Raw genomic sequence first — 21,292 nt, 5'->3', positions numbered from 1 at the left:
ACACAGTTGTGTTCTGCATGTATCAGAATTTAATGAGTGGTGTGACTTACATGAAATCAATCAAACCACACACGTGGTAAAGGTTTGCTTCAACAGAACAGCTTCCAGCATGTTTTATCCAAATCCTCAAAGCGCTTTCAGTGCCTGTCTAAATACTAAGCATAACCAGCAAGCATTAGTAATGTTGATCACACTCGCAGTGAATTAACACACGCATAAGGTTTCCTAAGCACATCCATCAGATTTTACTCCTCTAAGGAACCCATAGGTGCTAAAATATGCTCAGCATTCCAGAATTTTAATTTTTTTGGACAGGACTGATACAATTACCACTCCAGGTATACTGAAATTTAAGATGTTTTTCCTCACATGCAGATAATATGATTCCTATTAATTGCCACAGTTCAGTTCTGGAAGCACAGTTCTGGAGATAGGCCAGCTACTGCATCTACCCTATGCCCTTCATTTTCACTACACCCACCTTAGAGAATCTCAATAGTCTCAAGTCTCTCAATACCAAGAGTTCAAAAAGATATCTCTCAGTCGCCATGCCTGGTACCCACCGCAGTGTCCACACAGCTTCAACATATATAACACTGATAATAAAATACAAATTCCCATCAATGGATTTCTTTCCTTTGGCGTTTTAGCAAATTTATCTGTTTTATTTTTTCTGAGGAAGCATGATTCAAGCACACACATACACACTTATCTTTAAGAAAGTTAACACGACATTAAAATACCGTAAATTCAGTTGTGGGTTTGTTCTATCTTAGTTTTTAAACATATAAATTCTAATACATTGTTATCTAATAGTTGTGATAGTTTCCTTTGGAACACTGTACGCTTCTGTTAGATCCAGAATCACTTGTGCAGTTAAATGCAAAGCACCTTCGGAATCTCTTCCTGCTGCAGAACAATACCAGCAGCTCCCGCTCTCTGTGTCAGGCCTCCAGTAAACACAGGAGGCAGCAGCGGTTTTTTCTGCTGCGTTATCTCCTCCAGAAGAGAAGCTACACAATGCAAGCCTTATGCATTCAGCCTCGCACAACTGTCTCTGTGCCTTTTGCTTTTTCATAAAGGTCTCAGCCTTCACCATTGAAAAGGTTTGGCCATATTATTGTTCCCTTTACAATTGTACAGCTTATGTTCCCAGTATATGCCACCTTACTTTCTGTGCGCTAGGATCAGTGTATCAAAATTTAGAAACAATCGTTTAAGGAAGAGCAACCTATATATTCCACTGCAGTTTGTAAGAAATGAGAGTCTGAAGTTAAGATATCTAAAGTACATTTTTGAAGAGTGAAATCCACAGATCTCAGTAGGCGCTGCAGGGTTCCTGTGCTAGCAAAAAACATTAGTCATGTTAGTGACTATTTCAGAAAAATAGTTCTGAAAAATTTAGGAATATTTCAGATGACTTCCAAGTCTATAAATATGATCACAGTCTTAGGAAGAAAAATAGGAAAAATCCCTACTCACCAGAATTCTGTACCACGGTGACCAGGAAAGCGTAGAGTTGGCTCCTGCTCACTCACGGTTTCTTTATGGCACTTTTTTCCCTTTGCTGAAGCTACTGCTCAGAGGAAATAGCAGTAGCTTTGGAAAGCAGAGTTCTCCCTGCTGGCTGACATAATTTAGGACAGGCAGTGCATAGATTTTCTATTTCCCTTAATAGGTCACACATACAAAATGGATACACCAATTGATTGTTCATCTAAAGCAGAATTAATTGCATATACACGGTTACACACTAGAGTTTCTGGCAACATGATTTGGAATGCAACTAAGAAAACCTCAGTTGTGGACATGTACGTTGTTCTGCAACAGCACAACTTTGCTTAACTGGCAGATATCAGTTGGACCTCCAGCGGAATGAGTATAAGGTCACATTTTTGATCATATAATGCATATTAAATATCTCCTACAGATTTACTAGTTTTTTAGACTACATCTCTTTTTCTTTTGTTTCTGGCCAGACTACCCATTGGAATTTTGTCACTTCCAATTAACCCAAATATCTACATTTTCTAATTTCCAGTTACTTTGTTCCAGACTTTGGTCACTATTTGGGAAATCTCTCTTCAGAAATGCAGCAGCTCAGACTCCAGCAGAACGTCACTGCTTCATACTTTCAATTCACTGACCATTTCAGTTCAATACCAGCCGCAACTTACACAAGTCTGCAAGCAGCTAAAGTTTCCTTCTCCCTATTAAGTTTACTGATATAAATATATAGCTTGACTTGGGATTTCTTTTTGTGCGCTCTGAAGATTATTTCTCATTTAAGAGTGACAAAAGCAAAGCCTAAAAATAGATGAGTTTAACTCACTTGTATCTACTGTTGGTGTAAGCTTCACTGTCTTCATCCACTGATACGCCATGCAATAACAAGCAAGTCAACTGTTTTGTAGCCTAACAACATTACTCAAACCCCCAAAATACCAGAGTTTCACACTGAAACAGATGATAACAAGTATATGCATAAACATATCTAACCCTGTCAGGAATATCTGTCCTTAAGAAAAGGTTCCTCTCTACCTCCCCAACTATATATTTTGAAAACAAAACCAAAAAGGTGTAAAGGGTATTTCAGAACAGTCAGTTTGCTCTCTAAGCACAATAAAAAAACCCCTCTGCCATACAAAAAAAATACTATGTAAGTTTATTATAATATAGGAACATGAGTAAAAGTAAAGTATTTTATAATAGCTTAAAATCCATGGCAATCTCTCCTGTCTTTGTGTTGAAATTTATAGTGTAAATGACAGCACTAGGAAGGTCTGACAGAGTTTCTGATTCAATAACCGAACCGAAGAAATAGACAGCTTGCTTGCAGTGGGGATTCCATTCACAGTTTCCCTACAGGACAGAGTTAAAAGTGAAAGCAGTCAAAACTCTACGATATTATTACTAGATAGTAATAAAGCAATTAAGAGCACAAGAGTTCTTGTTCCCAGCTCAGTATACAATGATCAGATAGTTATTGCTTCCATTGCCATCCATTCCGTTATAGGAACACATAACTTGCAATACCATATGCTAGAGGAAAAAACGGACTTGGTCAAAGAATATTTGGATAGAATATCGAAAATACTTACTCCTTCCCCTCAAAATTTTTGCTTTAATTAAACTGAGAAAAGAGATTTGTATGAGTAAATTCTACTTTGAACTAGAATCATACTTAAGTTCTAAATGTGGCTCAGAACTATGGCAGCATTTGGATCCAATTCAGACTCTCCCATTTTAAGGTACATCTCCCGTTCCCCCCCAAAATATGAACAGATATTTCTACTAGTTCTGTCCATGTAGTATTCAAACAGCGTAACAAAGAGCACTGCATAAACCAAGCATGGCCAACAGAGACCCACTTTTCAGCACTGTAATCCTACAGACTTGGGCATAATAAATTAGATTGAAGAAATACCTTTTCATTTGAAATTTGCATCAGTCCTGTATTAACGGAGATATCAGCCGCAAGATGATATTCCATCCACAGAACTGCTCCATGGCTCTTTCCTTTCCTGGGTAGAGGTGGAAGATCAAAACCTGTTACTTTATCCCAAACTAATAGCTTAAACACTGCACCCATTCCTCATACAGTTTAGGCAAGATCTGTAAAACCATGAATAACTTGTTTGCTTGAAAAAAAGTTGAACAGCGTAATGACTTGGTAAATGGGTAGTAACTTTTTAAGTATCTGTAGATATGGAATCTAAAAAAGACAAGGAAGAGGAAACTATGCCGTAACTAAATCATTTAACAGGCACACAGTCATTTAATAGGCACATAACATGCCATAAATTATTTGGCGTATCTGGGGAGTAATTCCTTCAGAGACGCCAGCTCTATTGTTTCTGAATTCTGATAAAGTATCTACCACATATCCCATCTCGCTTCAAGTGCCTGCTCCACAAGCAGCAGAGGTCACGCTAGTGTTTTGCCTGGAAATACAACAACTGGTGCAAAGGCACAGAGACCCCATGCAGATGGTTCTGGGTTTTGAGAAACTTTGAATTTTTTTTCACAGAGAAACATAATTACAGCAGTGTTTGAGCTACATAAGGTCTAGATAGTTAAAAATTACTTTCCCCTGTTTTTAAATTCTTAACAGCATTTCACGTTTGAATGGAATTAACTACAATCTGTAGATAGATTATAATCAAAAATATATCACAAGACGTGACATATCAAGATTGTCAGAATTATAGTTAAAAGGAAAAATAGTGTACACGTTAAAGCTATTAAACAGAGTAACTTGGAAAGCTAAATATGAGCTTTTTCTGCAAGAACTCAGCAACAGGGAACAAAGAGAAAGATTATAAACATCCAGACAATGGTTTATTTTCTCTGAACTATAAATTAATCTGGTTTATTTTTAAATCATGGCAACATCTAGAAAAATGCTATTTTATACAGTCATATTATCTAAGAAATTACCTTTACTGTTATAGCCTATTGTGAACAGCCACAGGAAATTCATGTCAGAGTAACTTCCACAACTTTAGGTCACATTTTTAAAAACTGTCAAGTATGGTCCCACTAGTTAACTATTATAGTTAACTATACATTCTCTATATTTTATATATATACACACACGCATTATATATATATATAAAAATATATATATGGATATGGATATATATACACACACGTGCACACAGACCTTGTATATGAGACAAAAAATGGATTATGACAAGAATATTTATTGCAATGAGAAAACTCACCGTAAAAGCTTTACAGAACCCTCTGTGCTGAGAGAGTGTTCCGGTACAGTATCTCTGAAGTCAAATGTCAAAACTTCCTGGGGGTCAGAGAGTGACTTGCAAGGATATTCCCACAGAGGGTGAGGTTCTGCTTCCTTGGATTCCCTAAAATTCAGAGAATTCTGAAGAACGAACGAAAGAAAGAAAGAACGGAAGAAAGAAAACTATTTGAAAACAATCCAAAGGCAAACAGTCCCCGTTTGCAAGTTAATTATGTATCCTGAACCCAAAGTATTTAAGCAATAAAGTGCAAGAGGACAGGACTGCACTTCTTAGGCACAAGGGAAAACATGTACTACGTGCATGAACTAATTGCTATGACTACGGTCCTCAGCAGTCGAACAGAAACAGGCACTTTTAAAATACCATGCATTTAACTTCTCTTCTCCCTTGAGATGAATTCTACTCTAGAACTGCCTGTACTGCTCCACAATGACTATAAAGGCAGTCTAAATGGCTAACTCAAATACGGATATCTACAATACAGCTCTAGAAATTGATACAGATAAATCTCACCCTTCATGTTTATCTCTCAGAAGTCAAAAAGCCTTTTTCTCTTTCAAAATAGCTGCAAGGGCAAGTAAAGGCCACAGGATTCATCTATGAACAACTCCCAGAGGATTTGATTTCAAGCTCAGAACAAAACTTTGAGAACAGTATTTTTCTTTTTGACCAAACAGACTTATTTTCAGAACAGCACAAAGCACTGAAGAGCTTGGCAAATGAGAAGAAACATACAATCCCAAAAACCATGCCAGAGAAGTTACTGTTTTGCAAGAACTAAACAGCCACCATATTTATGAAAAACTAAACCAATGGTGTTCTGCCTAACATACAATTTTTTCAACTGTCACTAAATACTTTTTTAAGCCAAGGTGAGGTTTGTCCTGTTTCACTGAGACTTGTGCTGAAACTATTTTCAGTCGTCTTACTTTAATCATATCATCCATAGTCTGGACATCAAAACCTTCACAGGTGCCACATGGACTTCGGATTCTCCATAAGTCCTAAAAAAGAAAACAGGATTTCGTTTGGCTTTATTAAAGGAAATAGGAAATCTTAAAATAATTTTAGCTGTAGATTAGACATTTGGTAACAAGTCAGATAAAGACTCTTTACTATCTATACATTCCTAAACCATTAGAACTACTGCAAGAATCAGAAGACAGTGTATTCTGGGAAAATGTTTTGCAAGTCAGTTAGTCCTTTAGCCACTGATTTCAATTTTCATCCCCTCTAAAGAATATGCCACATTTCCTACCATCTCTACGCACAATTTACTTTAGAGTAGGTATGAATTTGCCAAGATTAAACCCTTACAGCACCCCCCCATTTCCAGTACCCAGCACAGGAAAGTGCTCCCAGTTGCATCAAACATCTTACGGCCTACTGGACCACCATATTTCACTTTAGCACTCCAAAGACTATAAAAACATTTTAGGCACTTCATACTATGCCTCTCACTGACTTTAGCACTCCATCACCTCTGCACCAGACAGACAATGATTCAGTTCAACTTTTGCCTTTTCTTAGACTGCATTAATGGTTTATTAATAGGACAAGAGTATTCACTAGTTGTGAATATATGCATTTTATTACTTGTTCACTGTTGCATTTAGCAACCTCAAATGTTCCTGCTTTACAAGATGGCAGCAGAACTACTATAAATTTAAATAAATGCGGTCATAATTTGTGTCTGAATAGAGCATGAACTAGAGTGACTATAAAGAATCTCTGAATGGCACACCTGATAGAACTATCAAATCAGATAGGTAGCATCCTGCTCTCTAAATGCAATTATGGACCAAACAAGTTTATAACTAACATAACTTCATTAAATTCTTTCTCCCGGATCCAGCTTTTGCTAATTGCTTAACTGTAAAGACATATCCCTATTCTGACAAAGTAGAACAGCCTACAGAACCAGGTCTGCCAAATACCTTACAACACTATGTCTGTTCCTTCTGTTTAACCAAGAACTGGAAAATGCAGAGGTTATTTTAAAAAGCCCACAGACTCTAGGCTTTGAGTTTACATTGACCACTGAACAAAGAGGAAAAGGTAAAATTAAAGCAATAGCCTTTGGAATCACTTAATGGAATGAAACGCAAGTTAAATGTTCTACCAAAATAACTATGTGGATCATCTCTGAACACAAACCCGTGCACAAAAGTGTAAAACTGAGGTTCAGTAACATTAACGTTACTCTACATTCTGCTACTAGATGGCTGAATAATCTTAAGTCATCACTCTGCATGCTTCAGTTTCCTCATCCAGAACATGAAGAGAATAATGCTTACTTCCTTACAAAAATGCTTTGAGTTCTGGGGAAGTAAATCCTTTAGATAAGACAGCATGAAATTAAAATTAATTGCTTATTTCAATCTGATTACTGTTGATTAGTCTTAAACATCTGCTTCTTGTTACAAGATTCAGATTTACACTATTTACTCAGTACATATTTAAATTCTCTATGTTTTTGCAGAAATCTGAAAGATATGTAAAACCATCCAGCATAGCTGATTAGTCCCAGAAGGAAAAAGAACATACATGTTTTCACATGCACAAATCAAAGGCGGAAGTAAGAGAACAAGGTTAAGAGCATTCAAGTAAGGAAACTGTTAAGGGAGGGAAGGCTCAGACACAGAAGTACACAGCTGCTGAACCACACAGAGGGAAGAAAAGAGAGAAACGATCTGGTATTTTTAACAGCTGAACTGAAGGTTATGTTTATGTGAAAATTCGTTAGATTATAGGCTTTTTTTTTTTTAATTTATAGATATGTATATTTTAGTTATACAGTTTCAGACTGAAGAGTTCCCTCACTTAAGCTACTGGACAGAAACTTTGAATATTAATTATGAAAGTACTTTATATAATTTCCATTGCAGGTAAACTCTTCACAATCTTTACTGACCAAGTCCTTAATAACTGCAAGAAAGTTTATACCTTTGTACAATTTCTGAAAGATGACTTTTCCAAGTATTTTTAAGATGTGACCCCTATTATGCTCAAATTTGAACTGTGCAAAGCCTTAAGTGGTTAAAAAAAAAGAACATGCAATTATGAATCCTGCCTACAGTCTTATACTCATAAAGCATCGTTTTAGAAACTGGTATTTTGCAGAATATCTGATTTTATAAATAACCACAATTCTCACATGCTTCAGCGATCTCTCTTTAATCTGGAGAAGTATTTTGAAATATTCAGCCCTTTCATTTAAAATAGTAAATTTACTCGAGTTAATTTTCTGACAAGAGATGGCTGAAAGAGCAAAACTCATCTTCAAGATGTCAAATAGTCTTTTCTCAGGTGGTCAGCGCAAAACATATTGAAGTGGAAGTATTAAGATGAGAGAAACTTGTTAAAAAAATCCTGGAAGAGTAAATATCAAATGGATATCTCTAAACAATCTCACCTGAAACTCCACAATCATCATGTGCAAAGAAGCAGACTGAGGCAGGACAGTGACATCGCTGGTAAGGTGGCTGGTCACAGCTGTCCTAGCGTACCAGAAATACAGGTTATGCCACGGCAACAAACTTGTTGTGAAAAACGGCTCTCCCACAAGAACAGAAATCTTGGCAAAGAAAGGAGGAGATCAAAAACATTACAATAAAGAACAACAACTCAATAGCACAGGCCATTTATATCTTCAATAGTTGACAATGCAACACTGCAAGTGAAGTCACCTAAATAAAAACTGCTGCTGCTCCATAAGGATTTAATTACTGCATATGCTGCACAACAGGCACCTTCTTCTGTTTTCAGTTAGCAAATTTTAAAACTAATTTTCCTGCAAAAAAGTTTGAGGGAAAAACTTGCAGTTTTAGGTTGAAAGGCTTTGTAATGAGAGCAACAGAATTTTGAAATTTTTAATTTAAGGATGTTAGTACTTCCAAATATAGACTGCAATCTTCTGAGTGGCTTGAGGAAGAAGAGCTACAGCTAGTAGCACATACACAGTTAAATCAATTTACCTGCCTTAACAACTGGTGTAAATTCTGCAGCAAGGGAAAGTCACACCCTTTCAAAAACAAAGTGAACCCTCCCTGCCCCAGCCCTTAGTCTCATTTAGTTTCAGTGGGACAACGACTGAACCATCTACTCATTACATTTCATATAAACTGGGATGTCATGGGATTCATTATGGTTACAAGTAGCACAGTAGGAAAGCAAGATCTATTTTCACCTTCTGCTCCCCCCCACCCCACTGAAATTCAGTACTGGACAACTGTAACATACCTTTTTATCTTCCAAATGAGAAGACGTCAGCAACTCAGGACGTGCTTCTATTATTTTAATTTTATCTTCAAGATTATTTGCTTTAAAAAACTAAAACAAAGAGTCTTTATCAAAAGCTACAGTTGAGACTCAAACCCATACCAAAATAATAATTTTATTTAAAACAAAAAAAAACCAAAAAAACCAATAGCCAAAAGAAATTCTAAAAAACTGCCTACTATAACTCATCAGGATGATACAAGTCTACTCTTGAAGGGTGCATGCACTTAGAGCCAACATGTCACACCTAGTGAACCAAAGCACATGCCCTACGTATTCCTTCAACTAAGTATATAACAAGGCAGATAACACAAAAGTTGCCTCACCTTCATTCATTTGTACTTTGAAGCATATGGGAAGGACAGTCAAGAAAGATAAAAATTACTTCAACTACGAAAACACTGCATATTCAGCTTCTGTCCAAGACCAGGTTTGCATCCTAATTTGCCTACTGCTTGTGTTTTGTACTCCTAAGCCACAGGCCGAGGCAAACTTCTTTCAAATATATTGTGCCAACTAAAACAGACACAGCCGAACGGTGACTTCAGGAAGCTGCTTCCAGTCACTTTCTAGAGATTAGCTGCCTCTCCTGAACAGCCTCCACTCCGCTGGCAGGGCCTCCTCTGCTCTACCCCAAGGGAGCAGTTGAAACGTGCCTTGCAGTTAAGAGCCACTGCCTACTGTCTCCTACAAGCCAAACAGCAGAGCAGGCATTCCCAACTCATCCCAGCTGCAAGACAGAACTGCTAGATGCCACTTTCCCAGTAAGACCAGTGCAAGCTATGGGATGCTCTCACATTCCACTAATCCTCAGAAACAAGCGGGTCAGCTTTTATCACCAATGCAATGAGGGCAGCAGAGCAACAGCTCAAGCAGATAAGCCAACAGGCAACTGGAAGATCAAATCAAGCACTGACAACCATAATTCCCTCTGCTCAACTTTCCCAATGGCCTGTTCAGCTTGTGGTTAAAGCTATGAGATGGGACATATCTCCAGTGGGATGTATTCCTCCAGGCATTTGCATAAAGCTCTGTACAAATACCAGGAAAAAATAAGAACTCCTCACCCCCAATATATCCTACCTCCTGCAGTCTTGTCAAACTGTATGATCAAATACATTCATTAAACTGATTTAACCTCCAAGCAATTGATGCAAGGACAATCGAAGGCATCAGCTCTGGCCTTAGAAATGCCATGAGTTCATTTACTGCTTTAACAGAAAACTGAATACTCACTTTTTCCATGACAGAACGGGACACAGCAGAGTTTTCCAACGTAAACACCTAAAGAAAATACACAACAGTTAGTCAAACTAGCTTTATAATTTTTAATTAAAAGAATATGTAAATGAACAATGCAGGAACCATTTTGATGCCCGGGTGAACACAGTTTCTAAGAACCACACACCTGTTCCACAGCCCACTGTCATGTACTTTTTTTAACAGAAACACCCTACATAGCTAACGGCTAAATAATGCTGTTTTCACAGCCATACAAGAAAAAACCCATCAGAATGCAAAAGTTTATTTTCCATTTTTAAGATTCACATAGTATATTAGTATTGCTAATTTGCTCTATAGGCATGTATTTACTTCTGAAGAAATGCAAGCATATTGCCAGCGTGCTAAATATACCTCCAGCAGCACTTACTCCTTGTAGGCATTATTTAACATGATCTGACTGTATCAGCTGCAAAGAGTTCAGAATCTGCAATGCAGCACACCAGCCTTTTGAAGTAAGAAAAAAAATCAGGCTTTATTCAAAATTGGTGAATAGTTAGGCAATATGCTGCCACAAGGCTAGGAAAACATTATGGAAATCTCCATCTGCCCTATTCATTTCCACTCTCCTCAGAAGTCATCTGTGACTAGCCACTACTAAAGACAGAAACACAGGGACCATGGATCACTGGTTTAACTCAGCATGTTTATTTATTTCTATGAATTGCCTAGCATCTTCCTCAGGATTATATAATGTTACACATTTCCAGATATTCAGTCCAATTATAATAGATTTTAGTTTGAAGAGCCCCATTAGAGAACATATCACATAAGGTATATCCGTAAGTGAGAGAGCCAGGCAGCTCTCATTTACACACAGACCTGGTATTCTTACTGCTTCCTACTTGCTGTTACAGACCTTCCACTTCAGACTAGATAATACATGGAATTATGGAATTGCAAACATAAAGAAGAAAAAAACTGCCAGACATTTAGGTTGGTAGAAAGAGCATTTCCAAAAGCATCAAAATACTAGCTGGCAAACAGGAATGAGGAACACCACTTTCATCCAGGGCTACAAACATCAAAACTGGTAATTATTATGTCCCTAGACTTCAGCTTGATCAGATATGAATTTAACCCCCATTTCAAAATAATGGGAGCCTCTTTCTCACTTGCCACTAAAGAGGCACTGGAAATAATTAAATAATGGGCTGGAAATGCTGAATTATACAAGAGAACTAAAAATACCAAGCTAAAACACAAAGATGAGAAAACCAGGAAGAAGTACTCTACCTGCTTTGCTCCAAGATAGTGAGCCAGAACAGGCAGCAGGCTGCCATCACTGATACAAAGGCAAACACTATCTATTTTCAGAACCTGCAGAAAACAAATTGTCATTGTTATTCCTATTCCAGATGAAAAAGTTTTCAAATTCTAGACATTTTGGTGGTGTTTTTTCCCCACTTTATATACTTCTGTATCGAGTAAGATCTGGAAAATACAGCGATTAATATAACCAGGTCAAGCAGAACACAACAGTGTAAGAAATACTCATGTAATCCCCTCGTTTTAGTCAGAAAAAGTTTGCTTAAGAACGTATTGGGTGTCTTTATTCAACTACCAATACTCCTTCTAACAAATACACAGAGCTGCTACAAATTCCTATGCAAAAATGGCTGCTTACAATTTAAAAAAAGTAATACCAAAGTTTTCATGACAAAATGTAACTTACATCTCCTGATGTAAATAAAATATACTTTGTGAGCAAAGCCCTTTAGCAAGAGAGAAACAAATTCCATAAATAATTACTGCAAATAAAGCAATATACACATCTATAACAGGGGTCAAAAAACCTACAAGCAACACGCACTCACTTTCATCAAAGACTTGATGTATTGGCGTGTTCGGTTCTGATCATTTAATTGCCCAAAGCGTGGCCTGTTCCAAAGAAGATGAGCCTGGCATCTACAAACAGGGCTCTCAACACGAACAGCTGCTTCATTCTCCTCTTCTCCTCTGGAAAAAAAATTTCAACAAAGTATTAACTACACTACCAGTACCACGCTTTCGCAAACAGGTACATTTATGCATTTTAGCTAGTACACACATTAGCGCCTATGGAGTCCACTGTTTCTTCTTCAAGTTTACTAGTTCTCCAGGGACTTTTTTGTAGCTTGGCATTTCCAAATGAAAAGAAGAGAAAGGGCTTTTTTTAAATTTTCACTTTTTTTAAAAGACAAAACCAAGAACCCCCCCAAACTTTCCAACTAATTGTGATGGTTAGGTATTTCAGGCTTTGATCTTCTAGTACAAAACATACTCATTTGGATTCCTAAGTAAAAAAGGCACATAAAAATTCAGACATTAACTTTTAAAGTTGGCACTGATTTTTAAAAATCTTAGCTGCTATTGTCATCACAAACAACATGATTAAGCTCCTTTTAATTTGAGCAAAAGGCATTAATGTCATAAAGACAGTGCTGACTAGGAAAAATAGAAAACAGAGATGGAATGGCAATTATTTCACTCGTTTACCTTTAGGCCAGACCAGCTGAGCTGTATTTTAGGATTTCCAAGAGCCAGCCATAAGTGGTCTTTGTATCTCTGTCAGAGAACTCTACCAGGTATAAGGCAAGAGTCTGCAGTCGAAACCTCAACTGTGTTTTTATGCATAATTTTTTTCACCTGTGCATTGCCCATGAAGTGGGCTTTAATAATTTTCTAGTCTTTAGGTTCTTATCTTGCTCTTCTACACAATAGCTGCTCTAAGAGCAGCAAATACTCCAGACTGGAGTAAAATACCACCCTTTTACACACGTGTATTTTTACCGGGCTTTCTGCAGCTTGTACCACACAGAGTACTTGTCACGACAAGCAGTCAGGTACACCTTCTCGCCCTGGACAATTGGCTCCTCATTGGGAAGAAAATATACACATTGCATCCAGTGATCCCTCCACTGAAAAGGGTCAATAAACAAAACCTTAGGAAGTAACTCATAAATAGTAAATGGAAAGTAAACAAATAGCAGGAAATCAATTAGTAAGGTTGGGCACAACTTTGAAACACTGATGTATGACTAGTTAAAAGAATCCTGTTCATATCACGGAATTGTTAGAGTTGGAAGGGACCTCCAGAGATCATCTAGTCCAACTCCCCTGCTAAAGCAGGGTTGCCCAGAGGACATCACTCAGGACGGCATCCAGGTGGGGCTTGAAGATCTCCAGAGAAGGGGACTCCACACCCTCCCTGGGCAGCCTGTTCCAGGGCTCTGGCACCCTCACCGGAAAGAAGCTTTTCCTCATATTTGAATGGAACTTCCCATGTTCCAGCTGAACAAGCAAGGCTGAATAAAGACTAATACCGTGTATTGAATAAATGTATTTTATATAGATTTCTTAGAACAGAATAAGCCTGAGACCACTGACTTGCTGACTAGCTAAGCTGGTCTTTTAATCAAATGAAAAACTAATCCAAAATACACTTTGCATTTACTAATGCTGTTTCACCTCTATAGTTCACTTATGTTAGAAACCTGTATTAAATTGTTGACAGTGACCAGTGCTTGGAGCCTCACGCATCAAATGAGATCACTTAGTGTCACTTTGATATGACAGTACAAGTATTCCGTGTTTCAAAAAGCTATTTTCTACATTGCAAATATTCCAAGCTGATCGGTCATTCCAAGCTGACTGAATGCTCCGAAGCTTGATAGTTTCAAATTTTATTCTAAAACACAGTAAGTGCAAACAATCATTTTGTAGCTTCCTTTTGACTAAGTTCATCCTACTAGCAAATACATTCATTTAGAAACACAGGAATCTGATTTCATAGTGACCTCCTGTTTCTCTAATTATCCAGTATCAACCCAGCATTTTCATACATCTGCTTTTTTATGGGAGTATAAATATGTTACCATAAACTTATTTAGAAATTTAATAGAAGAACTACATGGAAGCAAACTATAGACTAATATTTTGACCAAGGATAGAGATTAGTTAAGGAAAAAATAGGTGGAAAACTTTATTTCTTAAAGTAAAAGAAATAAATAAAATAAAAATATCTGGAACAGTTCCAGTTTCTAATCTTTACACTAAAGCTTACATTTAAGTTTTACATTAAAAAAAACCTAAACCGGGTACATACTATAGTTAACATTTCTATGATTTGCTTATTTAGCACCTTCCAACACATAAAACATTAGCAAAGTTCCTATGCAGTTTAAGGAACAGCTGCTTAAAACACCCAGTATGGACTTTACTCAAAATAATTACTGATAGTCATCTAACAATGGTATCTGAAGGCTGAGTATTTTACCTGGAGAGCAGAAGTGGATTTTACCCAGTATGGAGCCATTGTGCAATTTATCATCCCCCAGGGGTCCATGTCAATATCCCACCAGGAAAGTACAATTTGTGCCTTGCCAGATTTCACAGGCTCCAGCTGCACTCTATAGGAGGTAGAGGCACTCCTTACTGGCTTACTGAAATCCACACTGCAGAGAAGCATGAAAATTGTAAAAAGAAAGAGTTCAGCATTCTTTGGAAATTCTCACTACCTTCCTAAGCTAAATACACAACTTATATAAGAGGCATCACAGGAAAATTGTTTTGAACAAAACAATGCCTACCTTACCTGAACATTGTCACCACATCGCTAAGGACAGTGAAGTCACTTGAAGGCATCTGGTTCAGCTGGATATCACAAACAGAAGGAACACCTGGGCAGTTCTCCATTTCTGAGGGGGAGACAATAATTTTTTCACCATCTTCAGCTTCGACATGAACAGGAAACAGTTTGTTCCAGGACCACATTCTTTTGGATTCCACTAATTGGACATACACTGTTGCCCTGTGAGGCACTGCCTCACATCCTTCCTGAGTGTTCAAAACAAAGGGTAAATGCATTCAATGAGTCTGACTTATTAACACGCATGAGAATTAAATCAATTGAAATGTTAACCAATTTCAAGAAAAGTTGGACTAGGAGCTTTGAAATCTTAAACACAAATTATTTCAGAGACTTCTGTAACATCAGAGCACTTTCTCTTTGTCTCCTTATCTGTGAAGTACGATACACCTACCTGTCCTGTTCAGTATGGTTCAGCAAGGCCAGATTACTTTATTGACCATGTAACACTATCAGTGTACCAGCCTCAGTTAAACTTGCATTTCCATTCTCATTCTGAAATAAGAGATCTATCTCGAGCTTCTCAAGGGAAACAATTACTGAGGTATCAACATTAAAAAGAGAGTTTGTAACTGCAGCGAGTAAATACGAAAAATAATGGCTCAAATGTTTATGCAATGACAACTTTGCATCCATGATTAAAGAACAGATAACATGCAAGTTGTTCTAAAAAAAACCACTGTGAACTAAGAGCTTACTGTGAAGTCCAAGAACAATGCTTTTACAAAAAAAGACTAATTACAATTTAGAGTTTTATATGGAGAGCAGTAAAAAGTTATGGAGCGCTACTGTCTTTGTATGTAAAACTGGAGAAATGAGACTTAGAACCCAAAATAAAGTTTAGCCATCCACATTTTAATTAAAGTAAAAAATTAGAAAGGGAAAAAGAGAAAGCCCTAGAATTACCCCTATAGATTATATGTCAAAAAACCTGGATATTAATTTGATTGCAGTGTTTAAAGTATTTCCACAGGCAAAAAGCATGTGGAGTAGCAAGTGCTCCTTAGGAAAAAAAAAAAACCACAAAAACAAACCAATGCCTGGAGGTGAGGCTGAACAAATCTAGGAGGAAAACTTAATTTTTTGAAAACTTAATGGAACAAGCTACTATGGAAAGCTCCAAATCAGAACTGGATGCCTTTCTGGAAGGTATTTATTAACCAGCAAGTTACAGGTTTTAATACAAAACAACTGTCATTTCAGAGCCCGTGATTTACAATATGAACTCCAATAGCTTTATTTTAGAAATGAATCTAGTAAATTATTCACTGAATAAGAAATTAGCACAGCTGATGGTGTATTTACAAAGGACACAGAATCCTAAATCAAGTATAATCTCTATCCTACTCCAAAACACAGAAGAGTTTCTCTAGGGATAAACGTGACACACTAGCTCTGTTTTCTTACCTGTACAAGGTATTTGTGTGCATGTTCATAGGTTGGTAAAGCTCCTTCTCCTATTAGCTCTGTATCAAATAATTCTGTTACCAGGATGTTTGCACGACATTGCATATCTCCATCTAAAAGACACAATTTAATATTGTAACATTAAGAAAAAGTCTTTCAAGAAGATGCTATCCTGAAAACCTAAGTAATTTAAAAAAAATCTTAATCCTGTTAGAGAACCTGCTGAAGATTGCAAATTATTTTCCTTTAAAAGTTTACTATGAAATACAAATGACTACTGAATTACTATTACAACACTTCTTTTTGAAGTAAATTTCCAATATTACTTCCTAGAGCATAAAGGACTTGCTCATTTTAATTAAAAACATGCAGAAAATAAGAATAAGATATATTCCTTCATGGTTTTGAGGTACTTTGCAAGTTTTCTAACCCCAGCCTATTTTTCTCACCTGGGCCAACTGTGACTTCAGTGGAGTGTTTGTTGATTACCTTGATCTTGTCACGAAAACCATTTTTCTCCACTATCTTCACAGCGGCATTAGCCATGGGCTTGAAAACCTGTAAATAGCAAGAGTATAACAAACCGGTAAGCTAACATTGGCTATCAAAAATGAAAGGACACCAGCACAAAATGCAATATACTTAGTCCTGTAAACATTTAACATCTGTGTCTTCTCCTATGTATGACGTTCATGACCATGAAACAAGGCAGCAAGCCTTACTTCATAGTTCATAGAGCTCCAATGTCACTGTTACAAACTGAGCGTCAGGTGTCTCCACAAGCTACTCCAGTTTAACTTTTGAAAGACAAGGATACACATTAAGAATATTTTAGCACATAAACAAACTCATTTATTTTTTAAAATAAAGATATATATGCATCAAGAGAAGCCCCAAGAGACTTACACGTATGTGCTCAAGACATAAAATAAATAAATTAATAAAAGAACCCAAAACAACCAGCACAAAACTAGTCACTGAAGTATGCCAAAAATCTTTTATTAACAGAATAACTATGACGAGAATTGTTGTTTCCCTCAGGACAAAGAGAAGAATAGAGAGAGCGCATGGCTGAAAAAGATTAAAACGATGAAGAGCTTTTTCAAAGGGCTTAATGTTCATATCCAGTTTTTAAACTCAAAAATTTTAAATATTCTGCTCAGTCACACAATCTGATTACTTAAGACATTTGTGGCCACTCTGGAAACCAGCAAAGCCCTCTCCGATTGCTTCCCGTGTCTACATGAAAGAGGACTCTCCCTGAAAAATGATCATAGGGTAAAATCCTCCACTAAAAAAAATGTAGTTTTTTTACTTGGATAAAAATCACATAGCATTCTTTCAACTATAACCCACAGACAAGTGACTTTTCTCTTGGTTTCTTCAAATGTGCTTAAAAGAAAAAAAGCTAAATGGGCCAAAATGTTCCTGTTATTAACCTTAATACAAGTAATGGCTGCTAATGACCATCAGGATGTCGATAAAAACACAGATGCTTTATCTAATCACAGAGAATGGAAAAATCATTTTATTATGATGTGGTCCATGTTATGATTAAGTGGTCTGAGAACCCATCTCCAAGAGCTGAAACTTATGAAGATTAGCAAAATGGTTAGAGAATACTCACATTTTTCAAAAACTTGGTTAAATTTTTCCATATTATGCTTGAGTTTTGATAAGAAGTATAGAAAACAGAATACAATAAAACTTGACTTAGTAATTTTAATCTGTACATTTACAGAAACTGTCCCAAAAGTGAAAAATGCACTATACCTTTTCAACTATATTCTTGTAAGATCTAAGTGTTTTTGACACATGAAAGTATCAAGCTTGCATTTCAGAAGCCACAATACAAAATAGCAAATGCATCCGCTCCAGTAATCACGCAGATGAAGAGGCTATAAACACGTATGCAGAAGTATATGCAACCCGTAACAAATGCTTACCTCGACTGCATAGCAGAAATCTGCACCTGCTGAAGCCGCCATCATCGACAGCAGTCCTGTGCCAGTCCCTATATCTAGAACAATTGCTTTCTCACCTCTTTCTTTTACTCTGCTCACTGCAGCACGAATACCTTGGTAATATTTCACATTCTGTGGAGGGAAGGAAAAAAAAAATCATCATCAACCTTTTATCCATTTATACTTTGAATTTTCGTGCAGAAATCTTGCATTCTCCAACTGTGAGTTTATAATTAGAAAAAGGCCTACGGACATCCTGGGCGCTATACAGTCACACCAAAGCCATTTTCAACAAAAGGTAATGCTTTTGGAGGGATCAGTCCATTTCAAGTGCATCAATTTTTATCACAATATTCACATCGTCATTGATTAGTCAGCTATTTAGAGCGCACGCAAAATTTACATTTTCTGGAGCAAATAGCAATAAGATCCATGTAAGATACTACTGTTACTCTGATCACTTTTCCCCTGCCTACTCTAAGATATACCTTTCCTATTGATTTATCAAGCCTTTCCAAAGAATACACTATCTTTGGACATTATAAATTTGGAAGGTCTGCTGGATCCCTTTCCGAACAATTCTATTTAACACTTTTGATACGCAATTCCAATAGAGCTGTTTTAACCACTTAGACACAACTTGCTGTCTCTATATGGCTTATTAAACGCCCGATCCCACTGGTATTTTGCAATTCAATATGAATTCAAGACTCAGAGTAGTCATCATAAAACTCTTTAAAGAGGCTATTGACAGAACGGTTGACTAAATGGCTGGAGCAAAAAGAACATTTAGATCATTCACTCCAGACTTTATCATGCCTATCTCACTTTTCTTCTCAATCCTAAGCAGTAAATAAGAGCTAAAAATACCACAAAATAATAAAGACAGACTTTACTTACATTCCTATAAAAACTAAGAAGCCTAGATTCACATTTACAGCCTTTGAAATTTCATCTAATGAGCTCTCTTTCAAAAATGCCAAACACAGAACAGCAAAATCAGCTACTGAATGTAAATACCATGTTCTACAGTAAACAACAGAACACTGGAGTCAGATGTAAGAAGGCATCTGTTGATCTAAGAGCAGGTCTGGTATCTTAAAGAGTACAAATCTGATCATTTCATCTTTCAGAGAAACCAGCACAATTGTTCATCGACAGCTATTCAAGAGAAAGGAAACAGATATTTTCTCACCATTCAAAAGTTTTTGGCTTCTATACTTACTCTGTCTTTATCATGAAGCATATCTGCATAGCGTGACCTACAATAAAAAAAAAAAAAAAGATTCCATTCAAAATACTACATACTGGAAAGCACAACAAAACTCCTACATCTTACACAGCCTCCTATGTCTTCTCTTACTAAGGCAACCAGTCCCCATAGTCTCCAAATGCACAGATAACTGATGCACTCTTGAGGATCTGAACCGTTCCCCAGATTTAAGGAATAACGCCATTTCAGTGATTTGGTCACCAGCATATAAATGAACTAATTAACTGCTGGCATATATCCTCTCTTCAGCAATAGATCCAATGCAAAGACCTAGGGACAAACAGCTGTGAAACAATAGCTGGGACAGATGCAGCTTCATACAGAGCAATACACAGCAAGGAAAGACAGCCTACTAGTGGTCTAGCATTTGTTACCAACATCTAAATTTCTTTGGTCCCCATTTCTTCATGAGGCACACTACTTAAATATACCCCAAATTCTAATCTTCCCAACTTCTCTGGCTGTTACTACTACACACTTAAGTAGTTACTACTGCAACAGACAACTGGAAATTAGTTGTTGCCCTGGGTATTCAAAAGAAATTTAGTCAATGCATTTTGCCACAACTCAATCACTGTCAGTATTAAGATCAGCATCACAGAAAATGTTTAAAAAAATTTAGAAGAAACTACTTGGAGAACATTTCACAGAACTCTACATTCACAGTTCTGTCCTGTACAACACGGGGGACTGTAACATCTAGACTGTCCTGCAGTCTGTTCACCTCACGCCCTTCAAACTTCTGCAGAGATAAATAAAAAATCTGTCCTAAAAGCAAGGGGTCCTAAAACCCTAAAAAGGTTTCCTCTTTTTTGTAGCTTTAGTGGAACAACAAAGTACTTTTTTCCAGCATACCTTGCAATTTCCTGATGGTAGTCATAGTTCTCGTCCTCTTCTAACCACTCCATCGCACCAGTGGTTGGATTAGCTCTTCCACAAAAGGTCTTCATGATCAATATCAATTTGTATTACTTATATATTATGTACAGTTTTGCTGCCCTGGCTTCAGTATAATACCCATAACACTGGCTGTGAAAAAAACCAAACACCACAAAGCTTTCGGTGAAAACAACAGACATCACCTTAGCTCTAGATCCATATATATATATATATATATATATACTTTCCCTATTACACCTGCCTTGGCCAGAAACACCGGTGACTGCCTTATGCTTTCTCTATAAGGATGTTTTAAGCTCCCCCAGCCCTGCTCATGAACTCAGTACGGAGAAAAAAGAAATTAATCACCATTAAATTCTCCAAGGAAAACAAATCCCCTGAGGCACAGCACGTCGGGCCGGGAGAAACCAGACACCCTCGCTACAGGGTCCCCAAACCTCCTCTGAAGAGGGACCTGCGAACGCTGGCAGCGGCAGGGCGGGGGGGATCGGCCGGGACCCCGGGCCGCGCTGGGGAGCGGCAGCTGTGGGGACAGGCCCGGCCGCCAGCAGAGCGGCTTCGGCCCAGACCTCTCCCGCCTCATGAAAGGGCTGCAATGGGGGACGGCAAGCGCGCTCTTCGCTATCCCCTGCCCGAAACCTGCGCGGTGGCCTCATCTCCCCCTCAGGGCCCCGAGTCGGCACCTCGCTCCACGCTCCCCGCCACGGCCGCCGCCGCCACCACCTACCCCTCAGGCCGCCTCCGCGTGCGCCGGCCGCCACCTTCCCGGCCTGCACCGCGCGGGGGG

General features: G+C 37.7%; 1 protein-coding gene across 2 annotated transcripts; it reads right to left on the bottom strand.

Moving 5' to 3' along the window:
* Window positions 1–635: 635 nt before the first annotated feature.
* Window positions 636–21,290, bottom strand: PRMT7 (protein arginine methyltransferase 7). Of its 2 annotated transcripts, none has more exons than XM_074157913.1 (18): window positions 21,233–21,290; window positions 20,461–20,634; window positions 19,558–19,594; window positions 18,315–18,464; window positions 16,818–16,926; window positions 16,369–16,481; window positions 14,908–15,149; window positions 14,590–14,767; window positions 13,104–13,231; window positions 12,149–12,290; window positions 11,568–11,651; window positions 10,287–10,334; window positions 9,012–9,101; window positions 8,185–8,346; window positions 5,699–5,773; window positions 4,728–4,888; window positions 3,428–3,524; window positions 636–2,862 (listed from the first exon to the last, which is right to left on the bottom strand). In XM_074157913.1, exons 2-18 carry the CDS (start codon window positions 20,553–20,555, stop codon window positions 2,704–2,706), a joined length of 2,070 nt encoding a protein of 689 aa, XP_074014014.1. In that variant the 5' UTR covers window positions 20,556–20,634; window positions 21,233–21,290; the 3' UTR covers window positions 636–2,703. The 2 variants fall into 2 exon arrangements, 1 of the variants encoding a protein (XP_074014014.1); XR_012463519.1 differs by having other exon boundaries at window positions 642–2,862; window positions 4,728–4,871; window positions 21,233–21,277.
* Window positions 21,291–21,292: the final 2 nt, after the last annotated feature.

Source organism: Numenius arquata, chromosome 13 (genome assembly GCF_964106895.1).
Source record: "Numenius arquata chromosome 13, bNumArq3.hap1.1, whole genome shotgun sequence".
NCBI classification, from domain to species: domain Eukaryota; kingdom Metazoa; phylum Chordata; class Aves; order Charadriiformes; family Scolopacidae; genus Numenius; species Numenius arquata.
This window is presented reverse-complemented; position numbering and strand designations above follow the sequence as displayed.